This window comes from Phytophthora parasitica, assembly GCF_000247585.1.
Source record: "Phytophthora parasitica INRA-310 unplaced genomic scaffold supercont2.32, whole genome shotgun sequence".
Taxonomy (NCBI): Eukaryota; Oomycota; class Peronosporomycetes; order Peronosporales; family Peronosporaceae; genus Phytophthora; species Phytophthora nicotianae.
This window is the reverse complement of record NW_008649018.1, coordinates 156,398-157,066: the sequence shown is the minus strand read 5'-3', so window position 1 is coordinate 157,066 and position 669 is coordinate 156,398. Positions and strand designations below refer to the sequence as shown.

Sequence of the window (669 nt, the reverse complement as noted above, 5' to 3'; positions counted from 1 at the left end):
CTATGTTACCCACACAGGAAGCGCATCCCGCGTCTCCCTCTTCAGTTATGGTCTGGACGACCTCGTGTGGAACTGTGCTACCCGCATGTGGACCAAAGTTACCCACTTGGCGGACGCTTGCCTGTATCGCCACCTTCGAAGTTCCCTCGGAGTCGTTGTATACGTTGACGACTCCTAAGCATCCGCTGGATGCTTCGGTACCTTGGCTGTCCTTGCGGGCGCCCCAGGTCCTGACAAAGGTGGGAACATGACTCACTAATGCTCTGTCGGTCACTGCAGGGCGGCTGGCACCAATTGCCTTGCCTCGCCAGTCGATCCAAGGCTCGTATTTCTCAAGCCATGGTATGTCCAGGATCATATCGTGGATTCATGTCGAGAACAGTAAACTATTCGAGGCTGTCGAAGTCTTCGAACTTGACAGCCAGATCCAACTGGATGTTGGGGACATTGGCGGCCTTCCCGTCGACCAGTCTCACTGGTATGTCCAGGATCATATCGTGGATTCATGTCGAGAACAGTAAACTATTCGAGGCTGTCGAAGTCTTCGAACTTCACAGCCAGATCCAACTGGATGTTGGGGACATTGGCGGCCTTCCCGTCGACCAGTCTCACTGACACTGCCCCGTTGCCTTTGCTTTCTCTCAAAGCACCGGTCAACCTGTTGCTGTT

The 669-nt window shown here is 54.1% G+C and overlaps 1 protein-coding gene across 1 annotated transcript; it reads left to right on the top strand.

The window, feature by feature from the left end:
* Positions 1–47: 47 nt before the first annotated feature.
* PPTG_13321 (hypothetical protein) lies at positions 48–615 on the top strand (the record flags this gene model as incomplete). The annotated part of the gene is made up of 3 exons (XM_008908919.1): positions 48–197; positions 280–342; positions 406–615. The coding sequence occupies 3 exons, from the start codon at positions 48–50 to the stop codon at positions 613–615; spliced, it is 423 nt and encodes a 140-aa protein (XP_008907167.1).
* Positions 616–669: the final 54 nt, after the last annotated feature.